Genomic DNA, 21,749 nt, shown 5'->3' on the forward strand with positions numbered 1-21,749 from the left:
AGCGTTTTGACCTCAAAGAGAAACTGACGACGTGTGCTAAAGACAGAAAGGCCGACTATCCAGGAAGGACAACGATGGTGGGCTTTGGCAGTAGGGGAGATTAGGCTAAACCCTAAATACAAGAAAGAAAAGGGATTTATAGCCAAGGAGCAGGGTGAGGGGTCAGGTGAATGTAAAAGTACTAAGAGGCGGGGTAAATCTTTGCTAAACTGCCCTGACAGAGTTCCTCCTGAAGGCAGGGCAGGGTGACATCAGGATGCGGAATTTGAGCAGCTACCCAGGGGGATCAGACCAAGAGGGAGGGATTTTTGCTAAACCGACTCGGCGAGATTCTTGCTACAACTGGGCTGAAGGGGCCAAGGACAGGACCCAAGGTGGGGGGGGTGCTTAGAGAGAAGACAGAAGAGCCTGGCGCAGGTTTGCTCAAGCACTTTAATGAAGTGTGACAGCTGTGATAAAATCGAGCCAGAAGGGTGTCCTGAAACAACTGAGCTTAAGGTGAAAACCAGAAGGGGAGCAGTGTGTGTTAGAATAGCTGCTGTTTCCGTGGCTTGGACGTAGGGTGTTGGGGGGGAGAGTGGCTGGAGCTGGAGAGGCAGGTAGGGCGATACAGAGCGGGACCCCGTCTTCAGGCTGGATTTCCCTGGCTTCAGCTAGAATCAACTGGGAGCTTTAAGAATGTGCTGATAAAGGACCACCACTCTAGACCAACTAACAACACTTGTGATGGTAGGTCATGGGCATCAGTACATTTTTAATGCTCCCCAGGTGATTCCAATATGCAGCCAGGGTAGAGAACCCCTGTTAGGCCAAGTTAAGGTGTTTGGATTTCATCCTAATTAATCACAGTAAAGAAGCCCTGAAGGATTTTCAGCAGGGAGGCTTTCAGCAGATCTGTTACTTTAGGAATCAGCTATAGGGAGAGGAGGGAGGGAGGCTGGGGCAGGAACCAGAGGGGAAAAGATGACTTGGACTCCGAGCCACAGTGGAGATGAGACGAGGACAGATTCAAGAGCGATTTAGAATCCTTAACTGAAATCAGCTACCTCAGGGAGGGGGGCTAGCAGAAAGGGCTTGCCACTTTTGCTGTGTATAACCTGCGTGGTAAAGATATCACAAGTGTGTAGTTTTTTTTGTAACTTAAAAATGTTTTAACATCTATCATAACACACTTATATGACACTTATAAAAGGTGACCCTTAGGCCTTTGGTTTGGGCCAAAGACAAAGTAGGGTATCTTACAGAAATAAATGTATTTGGTTTCAAGTAAAAATTCAGATTCAGGCACCGAAGTGTGTCAGCAAAGCACAGGGAAGGACTAAGCAATGTCAGTGCAAATTAGTGACTGTGGCTGACCGATGGCTTTAGCTTGACAGTGAGGGTAACAGCTCTTTAGCTGCCCCTTCCCATGCTTGTTCCCACCCCCTCTGCTGAGGGAGCAGCCAGACCTTTCACTGAAGTAGAGGCCAAAGCCGCCCTGGGCAGTCGACCTGCTCCCCCAGCACCCGGCACCCGACAATCCTGTGTCCAGCTACTTGCAAGTCTGAACTGCTCGTACTTGGAAGAAAATGGATTAATGATTAAGTTATACAGGAAACGATTCAACACACATGACGAACCCTTGAACCTGAGTCATAAAAATTATATTTTGAATATCTCTGAATTGAATGTATACATACAAAGAAAATATTATTGAATCTCAAAAGTCCCAATTTTACAGACATATAAATTAAGGAATTTGTCAAGAATAATGGGAGGGGAGAAATAGAAAAAGGGCTTAAAACTTTAAGTGATAATATGTAATTATTAATTCAAATTCAGAAAATGGATACGAAAATTCAAACCATCACTCATTTCCTTCCTGAAAACGGACAATAATACATTCTGTTTCAGCTGCTATGAGCAGATCTTAAAGGTTTCAGTGGGAGCTGCATACAACCCCAGAAGCAGAATCAGTAACGGCAGTTTATTTAGCAGTGCTAGAATAATGGACAATGAGTTGGTAATTCAGCAGTATTCAAATAGGTGCTGCAATAGAGGCCGTTTGCCATCAAAAGTAAACAGGCTACCCCAGAGAAATTAATGTATTTTATTTTAAGTAACAGAAGTAGAGTCAAGCATTACAAAAAAGTTTAACATCTACAGAGACATAAGGTTATTAGTGAACTGGCGTGAGGGCCTCATATAGTCTCTGGGCTGCCAGTTCCACCATTTCTCGGAGGGACTCATCATCTTCACTTCCTTCTTCACATTCTACAGTCTGAAAACGAGAGCACAGACATGCCTTTCAATGGAAGTGTCTAGAATTATTATATGGAAGATAAACTAATGCTCTTTAAGAACAATCGTTTCCCATAGGGGTGGGGGGCGTTGATTATTAAGAGCCAGAATCACTGCACACCTGTGGGTCTGCACCTGGATGCAGAGACATTCCCGAGAGCATGATGACTTTGTTAGAGATTAACTTTGGAAAAAAAAAGAATAAAGGGAAAGTCAAGTGAACTATGTTTACTTCAAAGCCCATGTTTGGATCTAGTAAATAATACTCCAAGGAATCTAGTCTGTGCAACACAAATTACTTAGCAAGCAATGGATGTGGTCATCTAATCAACATTTGGTATTAAATTTGGCTTAGATTCACTAATCATCTTCCAGTTACTCCTCAACTACAAAACACTATGCTGTTTAAAACAATTTTTATCACACAGTAAATATCCCTCATGTAAAAATTTAGGAAAGAAAAAAAAATACCCTTAATTCTATGACCTAATGATCAATCACTGTTAACATTTCAGTGCATAACCTTCTAGACTTCTGGCTATACATGTGTATTTCTTCAAAACAAAAATGGGATAATTCAGCACATTGACTATCTTGTAACTCCTCCCCACTCAATAATGTATAGGTGGACAACTCTGCACCTGAATAAATCGTTTCTAGTGGCTGTATAGATAGTATTCCATGTATAAGGGTACACCATACACATTATTTATTCAGTTATTTTATTAGATCCTACTCTTGGAAATTTAGGTCTCTTGCAGTTTTGCTAATCAATACTAAGATAGACATCCTTGTATATATATATATTTACTCACTTGCGTAATTATTTTCTTTGTTAAATCCTGCAAGTGGAATTGTGGATAAAGGTATTTACTTTTTGAAGGCTTTTGATGCAGATCACCAAACTGCCCTGCAGAAAGAACACACCACCTAATGTACAACCTTCTCCCTGTCCTATGTGGCACTGGAAAATAACTGTTTCCCTCTTCTTTCACCATCACTGGGTCATATCACTGTTTTTAATCTGTGCCCAGTATAAGCTCAAAACAGTGATATTTCATACTTTCAATTTGTATTTCCTTTAATTATTAGTGGATCTGATCTGAACATTTGTTTCACGTGTTTACTGGCTCTCTCTATGTCTTCTCTAGTGAATTACTTGTTTATGTTCTTAGCTTATTTTTCTATGGAGGTAAAATAAACCTAGTGTTTTCTCAAAAGACTATATAGAAGAAACCCCAAACATGTTACTTGTTTAGTAGATGAACTGCTGTAATCTTCAAAAACAACCCAGCAAGGAAGATGATACTTATTCATTTATGCTTGTGAAATAATTATGAAAGGTCTGCTGGTGTGGTGGGCGTGGGCCTCACGCTCTCAAGTTCTATTGTTTGGAAAAGCCACTTGCATCTTGCTGCAAACCGAAGAGCAGCTTCTCTGAAAGTCTGGAATCAACTGGATGCCAAAGTAGAGAAATGCTGAGGTGGATTAAGGCTTTCCATTATGAAAACGGAAAACAGTGGAGTAATAAAGACAAGGGAAATGTGTACTATGTAGCAAGTGGAAAAACGCTTATGACAGAGAAATAAAAGATGTAAAGCCTGACATATGATAGCGTAAACACAATCTATTAAAAAAAAGTAGGAAGAAAACTGGAAGAAAACGCCAAAATGCAAAAGTAAACTGCAAAATAGATTATTTTTGCTTTCACTTTATCTCCCAAGTGTCTTAAAATGTAGGAATGAACAGCTACATACCCGTGTCTCCAAGTTTATGTTAGCAGTTTTTCCGTCCACTGTGACGCTAAGGATAGAACCATCTTTTACACTAACACAGTCTTCTCCAAATATGTCCCTTAAGATAAACAAAGATGCAGTATTAGTGGAAAATGCTTTACAAATATATAAAGTACGATTTTATATATTTGGGGAGAAATAATATTGAAGATAGGCCCTAGTTCTGAAGTAGAATACTGACTGTATCTACCCCTGAGATGTACTTCTTAATTATTTATTTTCACATACTTTGTTCATTTTATAATACAGGTGAAATACACAGCTATCGTTCATTAAGAATGCTCCATTCAGCAGGCATTGCACTAGGCACTTTATATACATTATCTTAACCTATATTAATTTTGGTAAGGAGCCCTTTTCACCCAGACCTGGGACTGCTATAGCCACAGGGTTGGAAACCAACCAACACAGAACCCGCTGCCTTTTTACCAGCAATGGAAATCAGCGCTCCTGCACCGGTGCCTGCTTTTTAGTTTGTATGACAGGGATGCTTTTTAAAATCAAAATGACAACACCAAGAACACTTCTGAAGATGTGTGACGGCTTCTGTAGGCAAAGTCACCATTTAAAGCCTAGCATTCATTTTTTAAAAGCCACGAAATGGCTGCTTTAAAAGATTATCAGTGTGGAATTTTGAGGAAAGGAAGGAACAGAAGTGTTAACATAAAAATCTCCAAACATGCAGAGCGCCTCAAAACGTCTAGTTAAGGAACTTTCAATTTCAAAACAGAAGCACTGGGACTTCCCTGGTGGTGCAGTGATCCAGAATCCGCCCGCCAAAAAAAAAAAAAAAAGAATCCTTCTGCCAATGCAGGGGACACGGGTTCAAACCCTGGTCTGGGAAGATCCCACATGCCGCGGAGCAACTAAGCCCGTGCACCACAATTATTGAGCCTGTGCTCTAGAGCCCACGAGCCACAACTACTGAGCCTGTGCTCTAGAGCCCGCACGCCACAACTACTGAGGCACACGCGCCTAGAGCCCGTGCTCCACAACAAGAGAAGCCACCACAAAGAGAAGCCTGCATGCTGCAACGAAGAGTAGCCCCCACTTGCTGCAACTAGAGAAAAGCCTGCATGCAGCAACAAAGACCCGATGCAGCCAAAAATAAATAAAAAATAAAAAATTTAAAAATGGAAGCATTTATTCAACAAGTATTTGAGAGATCTGCTATATGTTCAAGGCACTGTGCTAGATGCTGAAATTATAAAACTCAATTCAATCTTTTTATTTTTCCTTTTTGGGGTACAATACATAAGCTTAAGTTGTAGTTGTCCACTAAGAAAGTTTTTTAAAAAAATAAATTTATTTATCATTTGTTTTTGGCTGCGTTGGGTCTTCGTTGCTGCATGCGGGCTTTCTCTAGTTGCGGCGAGCAGGGGCTACTCTTCATTGCGGCGCACGGGCTTCTCATTGCAGTGGCTTCTCTTGTTGAAGAGCACGGGCTCTAGGCGCCTGGGCTTCAATAGTTGTGGCACATGGGCTTAGTTGCTCCTCGGCAAGGGGAATCTTCCCGGACCAGGGCTCGAACCCATGTCCCCTGCATTGGCAGGCGTATTCTTAACCACTGTGCCACCAGGGAAGTCCCAAGAAACAGTTTTATATGATTATTTTATTTGGAAAAAACCATTCTGAAATCAGGCTTAACAAGTACTGGAGGAAAGGGGAAAGACCTAATATTTGGCATGTAAGAAAAATGAGTTTAAAGGTAATTCATAGTTTACAGATTTACTGGGAAGAGTCTGAAAAAACATTCTTAACGTGGAATTCACATTTAAGGGGAAGTAAGTACGTATAATAATTCTTAAAGGTATAGTAACACTAGGTTAAGATTTTAGCACATGTCCTTGATAACAGTGCTTTATTCAGCTACTCCAGCCACGGGAAAGCATCCTGAGGCTCTATATTAAGTGAAACGTATTTCACAGGGAAGTGGCTGACCAAGCAGGTCACATGCTCTCAGAACTGGCTAGAGTGTGTAGCTAGAAGGAAGTGGTTCAAACTGCTTCACTGATAGAAGCAGAGGCACCCAGACCAGTTAAGTGACCTTGTCTGACCCCACCCCCGGCACCCTGTTGAGCGGTAACGTATGCAACACTTACTGGAGCATGATCTCCAACCTCTTGCTATAAACGTGCATTTCTAATTTTTTAGAAACCTTCTGTACTGCACCTGGGGAGAAAAGCAACAGAGAGTTCAATTTCCAAATTCCTGTTTAGAATAATTTCCAAATCAATAATTAGAATGTAGCTGCTGAGAAACCAAAGTGGTTAATTGTCAAATCCTTCAAGTGACAAATGTATACAGAGCATCTACCTGCTGAGGCAAATTGATATTTTCATCACTTTATTTCATGTTTTTGTTAAGGAACCACAAGTGCATTTAAGATTATTTAAAAATTTATTTCCAATGTTTCTCCATCTTTTCCATATTTATGAGCAGAAGTAAGTGAAATTAGAACTCCAAGAGGTCTAGGAGCACATCCATCCTCAGAGACCTCTGAAGTTTTTGTTTTATCTAAAATATTAAGTAAATTTAGCAATTCTACTACATATAATGCACTTACAGTAGTTTTAATAAAATATTTAAAATAACTTGCCAGTTAGATTACTTAGCTTTTCCCCTAAAACAAAGTAATCTGACAGTTCAGGAAGATGAGCCATACTTGATCTGAAGTTTCAATATTGCCTGGGGAATATCACTAAGTACCTCCCAGTTCATCACCAGCAACAAAACAGTGAATTAACTGGTAGTTTCTCAAAAAGTTAAACAGTGAGTTAACATACGACCCAATAATTTTACTCCACAGACCCAAAAGAAATGAAAACATGTCTGTACAGAAACTTGTACATGAAGGTTTATAGCAAGATTATTCACAATAGCCAAACAGTAGAAACAATCCAAATGTTCATCATCAAATGAATGGATAAACCAAATGTGCTATATCTACACAATGGGAGATTATTTGGCCATAAAAAGGAATGAAGTACTGATTCATGCTATGACATGGATTAACTTTTTTTTTTTTTAAAGTCTTTATGCTTGTTGTTTATGTAGTTGAATTCAGCCACACAATTCTATATTTTTACAATCCCCCGGGCATGAAAAGCTCACCGGCTGTTCATTAGTAAATTCAAACGTCATAGTTTCAGGTTTTAACCTTAGAGTGTCAATAAGATCACAACACATGGCCAGGAGAGGTTGTTTATGAAAGACATGGATGAACCTTGAAAACATTATGCTAAGTCAAAGAAACCAGACGCAAAAGACTACCTTTTGTAGGATTCCATTTATATGAAATGTCCAGAAGAGGTAAATCCAGAGAGACAGAAGTAGGTTAGTGGTTGCCTTGAGTTGGGGAGAGTGGGGAGTGTGGGGAATTATAGCTAAAAGATACACAAAGTTACTTTTTGGAGTAATGTGTATGTTCTCAAGTTGACTGTGATGAATCTACTCTGTGGAAAAGAGCCAAGTTGTCATTTCTCCTAAATTGTTCTATAGTTCAGACCATAGTCACTTTAATTTTAAATTCATCGGTTTTAATTGAATATACAAGTAACTAAATGCCAGCCAAGAAAACTATATAATAAAACTTTTATACTTTAATTATAATCAATTCTGTTAAGTATTAAGCACTTAGCTGACATGTAAAAACAATCTCATAAAACACATTATTAAAAAGCAAACATCTAAGCTATGAAATTGTCTATTAAAAGAAATTCTCCAGGGCTTCCCTGGTGGCGCAGTGGTAGAGAGTCCGCCTGCCGATGCAGGGGGCACGGGTTCGTTTGTGCCCCGGTCCGGGAAGGTCCCACATGCCGCGGAGTGGCTGGGCCCATGAGCCATGGCCGCCGAGCCTGCGCGTCCGGAGCCTGTGCTCCGCAACGGGAGAGGCCACAACAGTGAGAGGCCCGCGTACCGCAAAAAAAAAAAAAAAAAAAAAAGAAAAGAAAAGAAGGAAGCACCTCATTACCCAGAAGAGTATAAAATCCCACTCTCGATACGCCACAAAGTGGGGAGAAACCAGGCAATATGAGGCAGCCAGTTAGCTTTTACAGTCACTCATGGAAAATGCCTGTTCTGACTTCTCAGCAATGAACCTCTTCCGAAATGCCCAGAGGCTTAACTGAACAAATGTTTTTATAATTAGTTTAAGATGGATCACTAATAGCAGGATGATTATTTTTAGTTCCACTAATGCAGATCAGAGTAAAGGTGTATTTTCACTTTGGACCAGAGCGCTAAGAGAAATACCCAAGATAAAGTCAAACCAAGCAACGATAGCTCATGTATTCCTTCCTGTACAACAGACATTAAATATTTGGTGATTATCTGTTAAACCACAGCACCTTTTCGGTTTTTCAGCACAATCATTAGGTGGAGTCTTCATTGGAACAGCAGATGACATCCTGACAACATAGCTGACAATCTCACACCAACACGCGCTGGGTCCCCTCTTCTGCCACCCAGTGCGGAAATGGGCTTAGAGGAGCTCAGGTACTTAACATCCCCGAAGACCACACAACATCCTAACTGGCCTTGGAAAAGTGTCATTTTTGCATAGAGATTTCATTTTTCAGTAAAGTATAAATATCTGACTTCATTTTACAAAAGAGTTATCAGAATTTAATGAACAGAAAGCAACCTTGGAGGTTAAAACACAATTCAGTTCAGAAGCGTTCGATTCCAAGTGACCGAGGCCATGCTACGAAGCGAAGGGGCCATGCTCTTGGAGAGCTGGGTGTCAGCGTGGGGAGGTGGGCCGGCTCATGTGCTCCAGCCTTGATCTCTCACTCCTGGTCTCTGCACTTAATCCTGTCCCCCACTTCGCTGCTCCTAACTTTGCACCACGAATTAGTTATGACCTTGGTAAAAGGTCCTCTTTCCCATCTAGCCCCCCCATTTTTATATTTTTACCAACTAAGATATGAAAAATGTAAAATAATAACAGAAAACCGACAACTGCCTTTAAAACTGTTCTGGCATGAATGTACTTGTACCCCCGGGCGAAGACTGTGAGACTGAACATCATGTGAGAATCCAAGGTGTGACGTTCTTCTGTGGCTGGTATGAATGCACAGCTCCATCTCTTATGTTACAGGCACACAGGGGCATCCATTACCCACTAATTAATTCAACTAAAATGATCAAATAGTGTCCAAATTGTAATTTTACAATGACTATTATTCAAATTCAAAAACTTACCAGTAACTTAGATGAATAATTTAGATTTGTCTAGGCATTTATTAGTTTCATGTTATAGATGTGACCAATTACAAGCAGATGGATTATGAAGTGGTTACCCAAGCTTTCTTTCTCCTGAAATCAAAGAACTAACTATTTGCTTACTTATAAAAAAAATTTTAAGAAACAAAAATATTCTATCAGAGACCTGTTGCCATGTGAGGCTTCCTGGAATACTTCAAGGGTGGCTTCTTCCCACAGGAACACAAAGGGCTACCGTATATGTGCACCGTAATGTGTTACACTGAATTATGTATAAAACAAAATCAAACTATAAAGAAATGACACAAAAATATTTTCATTGGTGTTTTCTTTGATTGAAAATTGCTTCTTAGAAAAGGGAAGAAAGTTACTGCAAAATTGTCCCATGTGGAAATTCCATTCTATTCAACAAGTTTTATTCAACACAAATATAGCAGCATATTTTCCTATTAGACATTCTGGCTCAATTCAGCAATATTTTGGAATTTCTGATTAAATTGTTTCTAAGAGGACCGTTACTAAGAGATTCTTATCTTCGTGTTAACTGCAGCCACGTTTTTATAGCATGAACGAAGACTCAGGACAAAGAGTAAAATATTAGTAATACACATTGTTATGCATGTATCATATCTTAAAAGTTACAGGGATGAAAAAATCAGGATATTTTAAGTTCTTTAGGACTCTTGTTTTCTGCTTTTTATGTCAAAGAACCATGGGAGAAATGAAAGAAGTGATAAAAATGAAGTAATTCTGTACCTTTCCTTATTTTCGGGTTTGATTGGACTTCTAATATCACGGTTGTTACTGTATCTGCATACATATCATTGGAAGGGTTTGCCAGCCACTGAAAAGCAAGAGGCAGAATTAGGGAGGTACAACCCAGCCAACCCCCAAAACTGCAATCACTACCACCCATCCACAGACTATACGTGTGGGATTATTGCTTCTAGCATTTCACTGAAATCAACTGTTTTCTCAAATTGATTAGCATTACTAATTAATTTCAGTAAATCCTTTGTTTATTGAAATTAATTAGTAATGCTGGAATTCTCTAATTTTTTTTTTTTAAACAACACTAAAATGTACGGAGCATGTCCTTTGTGGCAAGTGTCTTATATGCATTATCTCATTTAACTCTCACATCTTCATCATAAAGGAGTAAACTGACTCAAAAGTAACTTACGCAAGATAACATAAGCAGTAATTAATTGCTGGTTCTGTGACTCAAACTCAAATTCCTAGTCACTATATTTTAGTAGCACAGACAGTAATATTTTTAAAGTTTTACTTTTGTTTCTCACATAAAGCCTAAGATCCCCTGACACTGTGCCATGTGCCCGCTGCTCTAAGAAAGTTTTCCATGTCCACCAGGTTAGGGTGAGACCAGATGAATTACTTCAGGAATGAGTAACCCCCTTCTTTTAATTCTCTCTCCAAAGAGTACTTTTACGAGCAACACGAGTCACCTGAAAAACTTCCTCTAAGATCTTCTTTGATCTGTTAATTCTAGGGAATAAAAAATGCATTCTCTAATACTATTTGGTAGCAAGAACCAAACTAATGTCTCTAACAACCTTTCCCCTTTCTCAGATAACACTTTATATATTATTGTATGTAACTTCATGTTATAGATAACTATTCCTCTTGATAATTTCTCCAGTTACCTTTAGCCTTATAAATCAAATTCAGACTTAAATCAGTGAACTGCAGTGGAACCAGAGCTGACAGATCTTTTTCTGTTTTAAAAAATAATATGTATGACAGAATAGTTGACCATATAGCTGGGAAATTTACATTCAACCTTGAGGCAGAGCAACAAAGTATCTCCCTGTATCACTCAGTTCCAGGATTCACTTTGAAAGTCCTTCTTTAAACTTAATGGATGCTAATCTATTAAAATCAACCATCAAAGTCATTTGGTGTCTGGGTTCTAAATTGTACCAGTATGGATTTAAAATTCTAACAGTGGCAACCACATTTACCTAAATTAATGATTTCTAGCCTTTGTGGATTTGGGTCATTTTAATGTTGCTTATTTGAATCTTCAGAATTCCACTCTCTTAAGAAGTGTTGCATGACAAGTTTGTTTGCTTTAAAGTAACAGAATTATATTTTTATCTTGATAATTTTAAGACCTTTTGATATAACGGAAGACACCTGTGGTACCACAAAATCTGTTAAGACTCACTCAGATGAGAGACCTCTGCTCATTTCACATACTAAATATTGTCTTAATTTATTATTAGTTTCCATGCTACTGTAACTATATAGAAAATGCTTAGTTATGTTATATTTAATGTTGATCTTAGAAAGAAAAATATACACATATATATTTTCCAACAATTTTTTTCCTGACTGGGAAGAACCCAATTTTCTCTACATTTACATGTGAACTCAAAACTTTTTTCCCCTTCTTGTTTAGGTAAATGATCTTACTTCTAATACCACCATTCCTGGTTCCTGTATTACAGTAATATTTTTGAACACTTTCAAAGCAGGTTTTTCTTGAATTTCTAATTCTTCTACATCACCTGAAAAAAAGAAGTTGTAAGATGTATATAAGTTTTTTTGGGGGTGGCAATATAAGGGTGGGGGGTGGGAGGTACAGACTACTGGGTGTAAGACAGGCTCAAGGATGTAGTGTACAACACAGGGAATACAGCCAATATTTTGTGATAACTGTAAATGGAAAGTAACCTTTCAAAATTGTATATAAATAAAAATTTTTTGAGAAAGCCAGCATAAAAAAATTTTTAAAATAATCTTCTAGAGTATAATTATTCATTTGTTTATAGAGACAGCTGAAATAAGGTGATACACAATGAAAAAAATTTAATAACTTGTGTATAGGCAGATTTTAAGTAGCAAAGTTTTTTTTTTTTTGCGGTACGTGGGCCTCTCTCTGTTGTGGCCTCTCCCGTTGCGGAGCACAGGCTACAGACGCGCAGGCTCCGCGGCATGTGGGATCCTCCCGGACCGGGGCACGAACCCATGTCCCCTGCATCGGCAGGTGTACTCTCAACCACTGCGCCACCAGGGAAGCCCAAGTAGCGAAGTTTTATATTAATTGCTTATAGCAACTAAAAGATCTCAACATGTATTATAAATATTCATATAACTAGATAGGATTTACCTTGGACATTAAACATCTTATCAGTTGCAAACTTTGGTGACTGTCAAACACCTATGTTTGTACAAGGGATTTAGTGACTAGCATCTTAAAATTTAACACGAACCTCATCAACTACATCACTTCTACCATCTGTCTTCATAAGTTTAAAGGTTCTACAAGGAAATTCCGTTGTCTAAGACAAGGCTTTTCTGGTCTTCCCAGTAGTAACTTCTTAGTTAAGGATTAATTCAGATGTATTTTATTAACTTCCTGTGTTATAACCTATAATTCTAACATGGGGTTCTGAAGTAAAAAAAGATACATTCTACTGTTTTATTTTATGGCAGTACTTCACTGTATGAATTACAAACAGCATATTCATAGAAAGCGTAACTTTGTGATCTGAAGTGTTCTTGCTTATCAGAGAGAGCCCACGCCTTTTAACTTAACTCTTCACCTCTCATGATGTTAATACACAAAAATCTCTAATTCAAAATGGTCTAATATAGAAACAGAATAGGTTTACTTTTTACTGGCCTTTGGCCAGTGGTCATGCACTCTTATATAACGTGCTGTAAGGGTTTGTACTGATGGAACCAGAAAAATTATTTTCACTGAACAAAGAAAAGAAATTATGATAAATTCTAGGTATAGTAGTTAAAGTAGATTTTAAACACAAGAAGCAAAGACTACTGACAATTTTAGAATTTTAAGTGGATCATAATAAGAGGTATTATGAGATTTAAAAATTGTTTATCAGTGTATATTCAAAATTTTCACCTGGAGGTGGTAATAACATGACCAAGTAAAGTACAAAGAAAATTTGTGCAATTCTGACACAAATACCAAAATTAACATCCTTTCCTAGATATATAATTATCTTACTCAAAACTAGAAAACAGTTAAGTGAATGTCAATAAATATACACACCTGTCAATTTCTGTAGCTGGTAATAAAGCAAATTAAAAGGACCAGTATATGGAATGGCTTGGGTCTGCTTTACAGTGCTCATGGCCAAGTCAGTATAATCTGGAGAGGAAATTAGAATAAATATACTTTAGGAAACAACACTAGTCTCACAAAATACAATTTGCAAACACATACCAGGAGTCAAGAGAAGAGAAGTAAAAGGAAAGTATGTGAGAACATGCTTGTCAAGCTAACAAAGTGCTCCACAGTTGGTTCCCATCCTACACTCCTCCCCCCCCGCCCACCCTGGCCAACAGTTAGCTTGTACTTCAGCCATAAGAAGGCACTCTCATTCTCCAAGACACATCTGGTCCCTAACATCTCCAAGCCAGTAAGCCAGCTGTCCTCTGCCATCTCTTCTGGTTAGCTAACCTTCACCACCTGGCAAGAGAGCTACCTGGTATGCAATGCTTTTCCCAACCCTTCTAGGCCCATTCTCTCCTTACATGTTATCTTGCACTTCTGTATGTCCCGGGTCAATACTGTGATTAGCTCTTCACAGGATGGTTTCTCTCAACAGACAGTTTCTCAAGGGCTGGGACTGTGCTTCTTAGTACCTCTCTAGTCCTCCAGCACTTAGCACAATGCCTGGCATACAGTAAGACCTCGACAACTGTTAATGGAACAAGTTATATTCTACTGTGTGATAGTCTGAAAGCTGACAGTTGGCTTATCTCACAGTTGAACACCTAAACACTGCTGCTATTTCTTATTCCTTGATAAAGCACTTTTAATTTATTAGTGCCATATAAATAAAATTGAGCACAGTTATTTACTTGAAGATAATATCGTAGTTACTGCAAAAGTAATGACAGCTTAGCATTTACACGTGCATAAAACACAGGCTCAGCAAGCAACTTAACACTACAGGTCATAAAAACCAAAAAAGCCTGTGTGGGGAGTCCACAATTACTTCAGGAAATAAAAGTAGCAGTATTCCATGGAGAAAGGTAGAAGACAGGCTTCAGAAGGCAGTAGTCAATCTGTCTTACAGGGGAACTTATGTTTCCAATTAAGAAAATGTTATTTAAATATTGTAATAGTTCAAGGAAGATTTTTTTTCAAATGAAGCTATAACTAGATTATTAAGTTTCAACTATTTATACTTCGTTATTTGGCTGTTACTTAAGATTTGGCCACAGGGTAAGAGAAGTTTTTGAAGATTTTCTTTAAATGCTAAAATCAAATTACATTTGACATTTAATAGTATACTTACTAGAGAGGTCACAAGGAGAAAGTATGTGATAATTAAAGTTTCTTTTAACAAGTATTCCTGAGACCCGCTGGCCCTGTTCTGGTTTTTTGTCTGCTAAAAAGCCCATGACCTATTAAAAAGAAAAAAAAAAACCAAAACAATTTGAAGAGAACAGAATCTTGTAAAATGAAATTAATTATTCAGGGACTCAATCATGACCATTTGAACCATGAAAACAACCCATGAATCTGAACATGAAAAATATAAAATGTTATATACCTCTACGACCAGGGCAGTAACAAGGTTACCAAGAGACCAAAGGCAAGACTCACGGGGGCAGACCTGGCAAGAATGGTTAGGTTCCGTCAGTTCCAATCAGTTCAGCAACCAAGTAAACCTACTGGGTGCTGGGGCTTAAAAAAGCTTTCAACAGGGCTTCCCTGGTGGCGCAGTAGTTGAGAGTCCGCCTGCTGATGCAGGGGACACGGGTTCGTGTCCCAGTCCGGGAAGATCCCACATGCCACGGAGCGGCTGGGCCCGTGAGATGGCCGCTGAGCTTGCGCGTCCGGAGTCTGTGCTCCGTGGCGGGAGAGGCCCCAACAGTGAGAGGCCCGCATACCGCAAAAACAAAACAAAACAAAACAAAAAAATCTCTCAACAGAGACAGCATGGTGGGAAGGACAGCAACCGAGGGCCAGACGTGCGTGGCTCCCTCAGGCTGGCTCTCAACCCTGTACCTGGAGGAGCCCCAAAATACAAAGATGCAAGGCCATGCCAGATCCAAAAAGCAGCAGCATCTCTGAATAGAAAGGTCTGTAAAGACAGGTATGGATGAGCTCATGCAACTGAGGGGGAGCATTTTTTAAGAGAAGAGAGCACTGACTGACTGTTCAGAAACTAACAATAACACCAAACAAACAAACAAAACCCTTACAAACATGAAATCCAACATTCTTAAATATAACTTTTCTCAGCTACAAAGAAATGAACTCAAAGGGGACAAAGACCTTATATTTCGTATTTGTTTACCTTTCATCAGTTAAGGGCAGATGGCGGTGAGGCAGTGGTAACATTTGCTCTTGTAACTATAATGGGACCTAGCTCTGTTTCACATGGTTTGTCGGCGTTTTTTTCTCCTTAAATGCTGGTGACTTAAGGAGGCTGATTTCAGTGCAGTGACATCCCGGATGCTGATGAGGTGTCTGCCGGGAGAACCAAGTACCTTGGAGAACAAGACTGAGTGGTTCTTCTGGCTCTGCTGCCAGCCTCGGTTTCTTTGTTTATTCAGCTGTGTGCTAGTTCCCAACATGCTGATTTCTTACCACGCACACAACTGCTGGCCTGACAATTCTCGATGGTAAACTGCATGGGTTTTTTGATAGTTTTTGTGGATCTGATTTCTTTACCTCCTTCTTAGTTTCTGTTTTACATGCCTGAGGATGGCTGCCTTAATAAATCTGACTTCTCCCGAAGCAAGGTTATTACACTTGTGGAAAAAAAATAACTATAGCTAATGATTTTAAATAAAAATATGGCTAAAATAACAGAACAACACTCTAATACAAAGCTACATTTGGGGAAACAGATATTGACAACAGTTTCTCTATGCCTGTATAAAGTTAAATATAAAAATGACACATATACCTAAAGTGTGTTTTCAGTTCTAGAGTCAAAAAAATTTTTTTTACAGCAAAAGAAGTTCTAAGAGGGAAGTTCATAGCAATTCAGGCTCACTTCAAGAAACAAGAAAAATCTCAAATAAACAATCTAACCTTACACCTAAAGAAACTAGACACAGAAAACCCAAAGTTAGAAGAAGGAAAGAAATCATAAAGATCAGAGCAAAAATAAATTAAATAGAAACAAAGAAAACAATAGCCAAGATCAATAAAACTAATAGCTGGTTCTTTCATAAACAAAATGATAAACCTTTAGCTAGACTCATCAAGAAAAATAGGGAGGGCTTCCCTGGTGGTGCAGTGGTTGAGAATCTGCCTGCCAATGCAGGGGACACGGGTTCGAGCCCTGGTCTGGGAAGATCCCACATGCCGCGGAGCAACTGGGCCCGTGAGCCACAACTACTGAGCCTGCGCGTCTGGAGCCTGTGCTCCGCAACAAGAGAGGCCGTGATAGTGAGAGGCCTGCGCACCGCGATGAAGAGTGGCCCCCGCTCGCGGCAACTGGAGAAAGCTCTCGCACAGAAACGAAGACCCAACACAGCCAAAAATAAATACATAAATAAATAAAAAATATATTTTAAAAAAAAAGAAAAATAGGGAGAGGATGCAAATCAATAAAATTAGAAATGAAAAAGGAGAGATTACAACTGACACTGCAGAAATATAAAAGATCATAAGAGACTACTACAAGCAACTATAGGCCAATAAAATGGACAACCTGGAAGAAATAGACAAATTCTTGGAAAAGTACAACCTTCCAGGATTGAGCCAGGAAGAATTAGAAAATATAAATAGACCAGTCACAGGTAATGGAATTGAAACTGTAATTTAAAATCTTCCAACAAAAAAAAGTGCAGGACCAGATGGCTTCACAGGCGAATTCTATCAAACATTTAGACAAGAGTTAATACCTATCCTTCTCAAACTCTTCCAAAAAATTGTGGAGGGAGGAACACTCCCAAACTCATTCTGAGAGGCCACTATCACCCTGGTACCAAAACCAGACAAACATATCACAAAAAAAGAAAATTATAGGCCAATATCACTGATGAACATAGACACAAAAATCCTCAACAAAATACTAGCAAATAGAATCCAACAACACACTAAAAGCATCATACACCATGATCAAGTGGGATTTATCCCAGGGATGCAAGGATTCTTCAATATATGCAAAACAATCACTGTGATACACCATATTAACAAATTGAAGGAGAAAAACCATATGATCATCTCAACAGATGCAGAAAAAGCTTTTGACAAAATTCAACACCCATTTATGGTAAAAAATCTCCAGAAAGTGGGCAAACAGGGAACCTACCTCAACATAATAAGTCATATATGACAAACTCACGCAAATATCATTCTCAATGGTGAAAAACTGAAAACATTTCCTCTAGATCAGGAACAAGACAAGGATGTCCACTCTCACCACTATTATTCAACATAGTATTGTCCTAGCCACAGCAATTAGAGAAGAAAAAGAAATAAAAGGAATCCAAATTGGAAAAGAAGAAGTAAAACTGTCACTGTTTGCCGAAGACACAATATTATACATATAAAATCCTAAAGATATCACCAGAAAACTACTAGAACTAATCAAGGAATTTGGTAAGGTGGCAGGATACAAAATTAATGCACAGAAATCTCTTGCATTCCTATACACTAACAACAAAAGATCATAAAGAGAAAAGGAAACAATCCCATTTACCATCACAACAGAAAGAATAAAATACCTGGGAATAAAGCTACCTAAGGACGCAAAAGACCTGTACTCAGAAAACTATAAAACACTGATGAAAGAAATCAAAGAGAACATAAACAGATGGAGAGATATACCATGCTCCTGGATTGGAAGAATCAATATTGTGAAAATGACTATATTACCCAAAGCAATCTACAGGTTCAATCAATGCAATCCCTATCAAATTACCAATGGCATTTTTCACAGAACTAGAACAAGAAATTTTACAATTTGTATGGAAACACAAAAGACCCCAAATAGCCAAAGCAATCTTAAGAAAGAAAAATGGAGCTGGAGGAATCAGGCTCCCTGACTTCAGACTATACAACAAAGCTACAGTAATCAAGACAGCATGGTACTGGCACAAAAACAGAAATATAGATCAATGGAACAGGATAGAAAGCCCAGAGATAAACCCACGCACATATGGTTGCCTTATCTTTGACAAAGGAGGCAAGAATATACAACGGAGAAAAGACAGTCTCTTCAATAAGTGGTGCTGGGAAAAATGGGCAGCTACATGTAAAAGAATGAAATTAGAACACACCCTAACTCCACACACAAAAATAAATTCAAAATGGATTAAAGACCTAAAGTGGTCTTTAAAACTCTTAGAGAAAAACATAGGCAGAACACTCTATGACATAAATCATAGCAAGATCCTTTTTGACCTACCTCCTAGAGTAAGGGAAACAAAAACAAAAATAAACAAATGGGACCTAATGAAACTTAAAAGCTTTTGCACAGCAAAGGAAACCATAAACAAGATGAAAAGACAACCCTCAGAATGGGAAAAATATCTGCAAATGAAGCAACTGACAAAGGATTAATCTCCAAAATATACAAGCACTTCATGCAGCTCAATATCACAAAAACAAACAACCCAATCCAAAAATGGGCAGAAGACCTAAATAGACATTTCTCCAAAGAAGATATACAGACTGCCAACAAACACATGAAAGAATGCTCAACATCATTAATCATTAGAGATATGCAAATCAAAACTACAATGAGATATCATCTCACACCAGTCAGAATGGCCATCATCAAAAAATATAGAAACAATAAATGCTGGAGAGGGTGTGGAGAAAAGGGAACCCTCCTGCACTGCTGGTGGGAATGTGAATTGGTACAGCCACTATGGAGAACAGTATGGAGGTTCCTTAAAAAACTACAAATAGAACTACCATATGACCCAGCAATCCCACTACTGGGCATATACCCTGAGAAAACCATAATTCAAAGAGTCATGTACCAAAATGTTCATTGCAGCTCTATTTACAATAGCCCAGAGACGGAAACAACCTAAGTGCCCATCATCGGATGAATGGATAAAGAAGATGTGGCACATATATACAATGGAATATTACTCAGCCATAAAAGGAAACGAAATCAAGCTATCTGTAATGAGGTGGATAGACCTAGAGTCTGTCATACAGAGTGAAGTAAGTCAGAAAGAGAAAGACAAATACTGTATGCTAACACATATATATGGAATTTAAGAAAAAAAAAATGTCACGAAGAACCTAGGAGTAAGACAGGAATAACGACACAGACCTACTAGAGAACGGACTTGAGGATATGGGGAGGGGGAAGGGTGAGTTGTGACAAAGCGAGAGAGAGGCATGGACATATATACACTACCAAACGTAAGGTAGATAGCTAGTGGGAAGCAGCCGCATAGCACAGGGAGATCAGCTCAGCACAGGGAGATCAGCTCGGTGCTTTGTGACCGCCTGGAGGGGTGGGATAGGGAGGGTGGGAGGGAGGGAGATGCAAGAGGGAAGAGATATGGGAACATATGTATATGTATAACTGATTCACTTTGTTATAAAGCAGAAACTAACACACCATTGTAAAGCAATTATACCCCAATAAAGATGTTAAAAAAAAAAAAGATGCTCAACATCCTAATCATTAGAGAAATGCAAATCAAAACCACAATGAGGTATCACCTCACACCGGTCAGAATGGCCATCATCAAAAAATCTCCAAACAATAAATGCTGGAGAGGGTGCAGAGAAAAGGGAACCCTCCTGCACTGTTGGTGGGAATGTAAATTGATATAGCCACTATGGAGAACAGTATGGAGGTTCCTTAAAAAACTACAAATAGAACTACCATATGACCCAGCAATCCCACTACTGGGCATGTACCCTGAGAAAACCATAATTCAAAAAGATATACATACCACAATGTTCACTGCAGCACTATTTACAATAGCCAGGACATGGAAGCAACCTAAGTGTCCATTGACAGATGAATGGATAAGGAAGATGTGGCACATATATACAATGAAATATTGCTCAGCCATAAAAAGGAAAGAAATTAAATTATTTGTAGTGAGGTGGATGGACCTAGAATCTGTCATACAGAGTGAAGTATGTCAGAAAGAGAAAAACAAACAGCATATGCTAATGCATATATATGGCATTTAAAAAAGGGGACTGATGAACCTAGTGGCAGGGCAGGAATAAAGACAAAGATGTAGAGAATGGACTTGAGTGAATGGGGCGGGGGAAGGGGAAGCTGGGATGAAGTGAGAGGGTAGCATTGACATAGATACACCATCAAATGTAAAATACATAGCTAGTTGGAAGCAGCCACATAGCACAGGGAGATCAGCTAGGTGCTTTGTGACCACCTAGAGGGGTGGGATAGGGATGGTGGGAGGGAGACGCAGGAGGGAGGAGATATGGGGATATATGTATACATATAGTTGATTCACTTTGTTATACAGCAGAAACTAACACAACATTGTAAAGCATTTATACTCCAATAAAGATGTGAAAAAAAATTTTTTTTAATGCTGTATACTGTATTTCTTGAGGATTTATAATGCACAATGGCCTAATAAAAACTCTGCAAAGTCTCGCTATAAACTCAGCTTAATTTTGTTCAACTCGGCTTCTCCTCAATTGACCGAAAAACTTTCTTTTTCTTCCCACACTGCAACCAGTAGAGTTTGGGAAGTACCGTTCTAGATTCCCAACTGTAAATATTCTTATACCTATAGAATATATTTCTCTACAGGTATAACATCTCTTCCATTAAACTGGCCCCTGGAAAGTTTTGTGAACAGTAAGATTCAGGAGTAAATACAACCATTTGCTCTTCTTTGGCAAGAAGAGCCTCACATCCTAATTTTTGCAAATTTTCCTCAAATTCAACTGCAAGAAATGATATTCATCCATTAGCTTCCTCATATTTGGCTCATTATGTACTGAAAGAATTCTGTAAAGTTGCTCATTAACACGTTTGATATTTAAAACTTCAGACAGGACTTCCCTGGTGGTCCTGTGGTTAAGAATCTGCCTTTCAATGCAGGGGACGACGCGGTTTGATCCCTGGTAGGGGAACTAAGATCCCACATGCTGCAGGACAAGTAATCCTGTGCGCCGCAACTACTGAGCCTGTGCACCACAACTAGAGAGGAGCCCGTGTGCCACAACAAAGAGTCCGTGTGCCGCAACTAAGACCCAACACAGCCAAATAAATATTAAAAAAATAATAAATAAATAAAACTTCAGACAGATAATTTAAAAGTTTCCTTTAGAGGTATCTTAAAAAGATGTTTGATGAACAGGAGGTAAAAATGCAGATTTCTTATAGCATCCCTCTAAAATCCCAGGTAAGGTTTTTTTTTCGTAACCATTTCTTTTTTAAATTCTGAAAACCTTATATTTCATCATCAAAAATGATTAACTCTTGAAAAGACAAATCTATAAATTCCATCATATCCACAGAT

At 38.8% G+C, this 21,749-nt stretch overlaps 1 protein-coding gene across 6 annotated transcripts in view; it reads right to left on the reverse strand.

Annotated features, from left to right (window-relative positions):
- Positions 1–2,073: 2,073 nt before the first annotated feature.
- CPSF3 (cleavage and polyadenylation specific factor 3) overlaps positions 2,074–21,749 on the reverse strand; it is a 41,629-nt gene continuing 21,953 nt past the window's right edge. For 5 of the 6 annotated variants that reach the window (XM_019943309.3, XM_073791732.1, XM_073791730.1 and 2 more), the window contains 7 exons: positions 14,600–14,708; positions 13,345–13,443; positions 11,739–11,833; positions 10,059–10,146; positions 6,179–6,248; positions 4,038–4,134; positions 2,074–2,260 (listed from right to left, as the gene is read on the reverse strand). In XM_019943309.3, coding sequence (XP_019798868.1) covers positions 2,159–2,260; positions 4,038–4,134; positions 6,179–6,248; positions 10,059–10,146; positions 11,739–11,833; positions 13,345–13,443; positions 14,600–14,708 — 660 coding nt within the window. In that variant the 3' untranslated portion in view covers positions 2,074–2,158. Of the gene's footprint in view, positions 2,261–4,037; positions 4,135–6,178; positions 6,249–10,058; positions 10,147–11,738; positions 11,834–13,344; positions 13,444–13,829; positions 13,997–14,599; positions 14,709–21,749 lie in introns of those variants that run through there. The other variant, XM_073791731.1, reaches the window with a different exon arrangement.

The sequence above is a fragment of the Tursiops truncatus genome, chromosome 14 (assembly GCF_011762595.2).
Source record: "Tursiops truncatus isolate mTurTru1 chromosome 14, mTurTru1.mat.Y, whole genome shotgun sequence".
NCBI classification, from domain to species: Eukaryota; Metazoa; Chordata; class Mammalia; order Artiodactyla; family Delphinidae; genus Tursiops; species Tursiops truncatus.